This window comes from Mandrillus leucophaeus, unplaced genomic scaffold (genome assembly GCF_000951045.1).
Source record: "Mandrillus leucophaeus isolate KB7577 unplaced genomic scaffold, Mleu.le_1.0 Scaffold365, whole genome shotgun sequence".
In the NCBI taxonomy this organism is placed as follows: domain Eukaryota; kingdom Metazoa; phylum Chordata; class Mammalia; order Primates; family Cercopithecidae; genus Mandrillus; species Mandrillus leucophaeus.
In genome coordinates, this window is record NW_012103865.1 from 1,213,325 (window position 1) to 1,218,150 (window position 4,826).

Below are 4,826 nucleotides of genomic sequence, written 5' to 3' on the forward strand. Positions count from 1 at the left end.
GCATGCCTGTAGTCCCAGCTGCTCAGGAGGCTGAGGCAGAAGAATTGCTTGAACCCAGGAGGCGGAGGTTGCAGTGAGTGGAGATCACATCACTGCACTCCAGTCTGGTGACAGAGCGAGACTCTGTCTCAAAAAAAAGAGACAAGGTGTTCCAGCAGGATGGTTTTTACTATTATATCTTCAGGATTGTTATAGGACAGGGCTCAGTCCACATAAAGCAGAACTTACCGTGTGGCCCAGCTTTGCCCTGAGCTCCTCTTGTCATTCTACCAACTCTTGCTTCCCCCAGCTCCTATGGTAATGTCCTCTCTGGGTCAGTTTCCCTTCTCTGTCTTTCTTGTCTTCTCATTATGACTTATCTACTCTCTCTCATTTCCTCAGAGGCTTCTTAGGAACTGATTACTTTTGGTTGATCAAGCACACTGGAGCCAAGGGGATAATAGTTAATAGATTTGATGGTAACACATCAGAGAAATCCACATTTTAACTGGAGATTCCATGAACTCCAATATGGAGCTTGACAGTGAAATTTTAGGCAGCATGAGAGGTCAGTGGTTAGGGAGCCTTTTCTTGGTAATCTGAAGCCTTGTGCATGTGAATGATTTTTCTGTTCCACCCATTCAGGAGGTGAGCTAAGGCAGTGTATAGAGGCTACTGAATAAAATATTAAGGCAGGATGCGAAGGGAAGATTTGTGGTTTGGGGAGAACAATAAGAGTAACAAAGTCTTTTAAAGAAGAGTTAGGAAAGAAATAGTACAGTTAAGACATAATGTACAGAATGTGGGTATTTTCAGTCACCCCGGCAGCCTCTGTTCTGTTAACATTTCCCTGCATCTGGCTCTGAGAAAGGATAGGCAAATACAGGTTATGCAAATAGAGATGGTGTCCTTGAGCTGGGAGTGGTTTGCATGCCAAAGGAGATTACAGAAATTATCTTTTCAAATGTTGGGGACTGGGGGTGTTTGCTGGTGGCTGGGATTTTCTATGAATCCAGGGACAAGGGCTTCTGAGTCTCTGGTGTCAACAGGGTGGCTTGACTTGGCCAGCGAGACTGTTTTTCCCTGCAGATGTGTCCCAGTCCTCTGCAGTAGGAGCCGAGACTTAGCAGAACCTCCCTGGAGAAGATGCCCTCCTCGCCCACATTGATCTTCATGGCCATCTTTTGCCTGGAGTCATTGGCTGCAATGCTGCAGAATGGCTTCTTGGTCACAGTGCTGGGCAGGGAGTGGGTAAGGTGCCGGACTCTGTCCGCAAGTGACATGATTGTGGCCTGTCTCGCTGCCTCCCGGTTCTGCCTCCATGGGGTAGCCATGGTGAACAACTTCCTGGCCTCCTTAGATTTTTGGCGCACAGTTCCCTATGTGAACACCTTCTGGGACCTTTTCAATGCCCTCACTTTGTGGTTTACTGCCTTGCTTGCTGCTTTCTACTGTGTGAAGATCTCATCTTTCTCCCACCCTACCTTCGCCTGGCTGAAGTGGAGGATCTCTCGGTCAGTGCCCAGGCTGATCCAGGTCTCCCTGATCATCTGTGGCCTGGAAGTCATCTCATCAGCCACTGGGAATGTACTGTTTGGTCCGAGGAAGGTCTCCCTGAATTCCTACGGAAATGAAACTCTAGTTTATAGAGTGCAGGCTTCATTTGAGCTCTACTTTTTCCTTTATGAAGGGTTTGTGTTGTTGATTCCATTCCTCCTGTTCCTAGTGTCCACTGTCTTGCTCATAGTCTCACTGTGCTGGCACTTGAGGCAGATGAGGGACCGCAGGCCCGGGCCCTGTCATCCCAGCACCAAGGCTTACACCGTGGCTCTAAAGTCACTCACCGTTTCCCTCATCTTCTGTACATTGTACTTCCTGTTCTTGTTTGTTTCTGCTTTGAAAATCATAAACTTTCAGAATCACTGGCACTGGGCCTGGGAAGTGCTAATCTATGCCAACATCTGTCTGCACTCTACCTTCCTGGTGCTGAGGAGCCCCAAACTGAAAAAGGGCCTGAAGACATGGCCTCAGCTGCAGTGTCCATGTGCTGCTGGCTCATAGGGCTTTGGAAGGTGCTGGCCATAGGGTGGTTCTGCTCCTGAGTCATCCGTGTCAATAACCAGTCCTGTGATGAATGATCCTGGTTCTGACAGGAGTGCATATGGTTTGGGTTCTGTCTTTCTCTTTCCAGTTTCTTCTTTCTCTCCCACTTTGTCCATGCCTCAGAATCCCTTTTCCATCTTGCTGTCTGTGTTCTTACCATCCCCTCCACTGCTGTGAGTCTCTAGTCCTAGCCTTCAATCACCTTGGCCTTTGCTGGTGGCCTCATTTCCTCATGGAGCCCCATGAATCTACAGGTAAGCAACCCTAATATTTGCCAAGCATCATTTTGGTCTGTATGCCCTTTATAGAGAACTGTAACTGTCAGCAGTTGTCTCTGTTGGCAAACTGAAGCTTGTTTTTAATATATTTTATTTTACTTTAGAGATGGAGTCTTACTCTGTTGCCCAAGCTGGAGTGCAGTGGCGCAATCTCATCGCACCTCCACCTCCCGTGTTCAAGCAATTCTCCTGCCTCAGTCTTCCGAGTAGCTGGGACTACAGGCATGCACCACCACACCTGGCTAATTTTTGTATTTTTAGTAGAGATGGAGTTTCACCATGTTGGCCAGGCTGGTCTCAATCTCCTCATCTCGAGTGATTCACTCAACTCTGGGATTACAGGAGTGAGCCACCGCGCCCTGCCCTTGAAGCTTATTTTTTTTTATAGTGACATGGATTGTCTAGCATCATCCACTTGACATCGCCTGCCCTTCTGCTCCACGCCTGTGCTCTCGGCCTCGTCTCTCCACTTCAGCCCAATAAATCTTCTTCCCCTCTTCCCCCAAGTCCTTTTCTTCCTCATGTGCTTCTTGGGCCCACGCAATACTTCCTTCTTTCCTTTCTCTGCCAATCTCCACCATTTCCTTCCTTTGTGCTCTGCTTAAGACTGATTCCACCCAAGGAACTTTTCCAGCTGTATCTCACAGAAGGCTAAGGACACATAGTAGTTTGGTGCCACTGTCTGTCACATCCATAACTTCATGTATTCATGTTGAATGAAAAGGAATTGTCTGATGTAAAAATGCTTTTAGGTTTTGGCCAACAGAAGATAGATGGAAAACAAAGCAAATGTCCTACAGTTCTTAATTTTGATGATCCTACTCTTCCTGTCTGCTCACTCAGGAGGTGGATCCCAGATGCTGCTGCTGAGGATGGGAATCTCCAGATTGGGATGTCTGCATGCCAGGGCTTGTGCAAGATGATCCACTAGGCCTGTAGCAATTTCAGTTTCAATTTATATTTTTCTTTTTCTTTTAATCCCTATTTTTTGGGGTATTTTATGATGCACATAATGTATTAGTAAAATATACACACATATAATTAAAAATAAACATGCATATGGTAGTGTCTTAGCCTAGGCTGCTGTGACAGAATACCATAAACTGGGTGTTTATGCAACAAACATTTATTTCTCACAGTTCTGGAGGCTGAAACTGAGGGTGCCAGCATGGCTGGGTTCTAGTGAGGGCCCTCTTCTGGGTTGCAGACAGATATCTTCTTGTTGTGTTCTCACATGGCAGAGAGACTTATCTGTCTTGTGTTTCTTCTTATAAGGACACCAATCCCATTCATGAGGGCTTCACCCATATGAACTAATTACCTCCTGAAAGCCTTATCTCTAAATGTTATCGCATTGAGGGTTAAGGTTTCAGTGTATGAATTTTGGGAGGACACAAACATTCAATTCATAGCTGGTGGGTTGCATGTTCATATATATATATATATATATATATATATATTTTACTGATGGAATTCATGATAAAAAAAAAGTATGGAGACCAATAGACTAAAAGAGATTGGGAAAAACTCTACACGTAGTTAAGAGAGATTCATATGTTTGAACTAGTCAAAATGGAAGCAGTAAATAACAGGACAGAACCGAGGTTACAAAGAATTTTCAAATAGATAAATGCATTTATAGTCAAATGTCCAACAATACTGGGAAGCTGAGGCCCCAAAACATTATGCTACAATGCTAGCTAGAGGCCAAGATATGGCAAGAGAAGAGAGAGGGATGACCGGAGGCAAGATAACAAGATCAAGAATTTTCTCTTGCAAGAAGATGATTAAAGGTTTAAAAGAGGAGATTCTCAAGTTGTTGGTGAGGAACCTAGGGGGATTTCCCCAGAGGGTAGAGTGAGGATGAGGCAGGATGGAGGAACCTGTGGGAAGCTGGCACTGTGGCCGGGCTTTAAATTAAATAGACACCTAAAGTCTATGAATTATCCCACCTAGAGAACAGGTATTATTCTCATCATCAATCATGAAGAATTTTTCTTTTTCTTTGTAGCAACATGAGCGAGTTAATGACTTCCTACAGGTAGATTAATAATAAATTATGGGACTGAGCCTTGGGGCTCAAGTCACAAGTTAGTTGGAGGCAGGGAAGGCAGGAGCATGGTGGGGGTGGGGAGATCTTTCTCCTGTATCTCTTCTACTCAACTGTGAGCACCTGGAAGACTGCCCTTCCCTTGGGCAGAGCTCCAGAAGTTTACCGAAGGTGTTTGGACAGGAAGCGGGTGGTGATTCAACTCTCATGTTCTGCTCCATCTTCACAGCTGAGTGATACCAGGTTAAGTGGACTTGTCTCAGGAGTTCCTGATTGATTGATGTTCTCAATCTCCTTTTTTAAACTCTAGCTCATAAAAGCCCCAAAACACTTGGTGGCTCTATCTTGACTAAAGATACAATCTAATATCTCATCAAGGCTTCCAAAAATTTCTTTGATCTCTCTCCAACCTACCT

At 45.1% G+C, this 4,826-nt stretch overlaps 1 protein-coding gene across 1 annotated transcript; it reads left to right on the forward strand.

Moving 5' to 3' along the window:
• The first annotated feature begins 1,152 nt into the window (after window positions 1-1,152).
• On the forward strand, window positions 1,153-2,145 carry LOC105546627 (taste receptor type 2 member 62). The gene has a single exon (XM_011989899.1). The coding sequence runs from the start codon at window positions 1,153-1,155 to the stop codon at window positions 2,038-2,040; it is 888 nt and encodes a 295-aa protein (XP_011845289.1). The 3' UTR covers window positions 2,041-2,145.
• The last annotated feature ends 2,681 nt before the right edge of the window (window positions 2,146-4,826 follow it).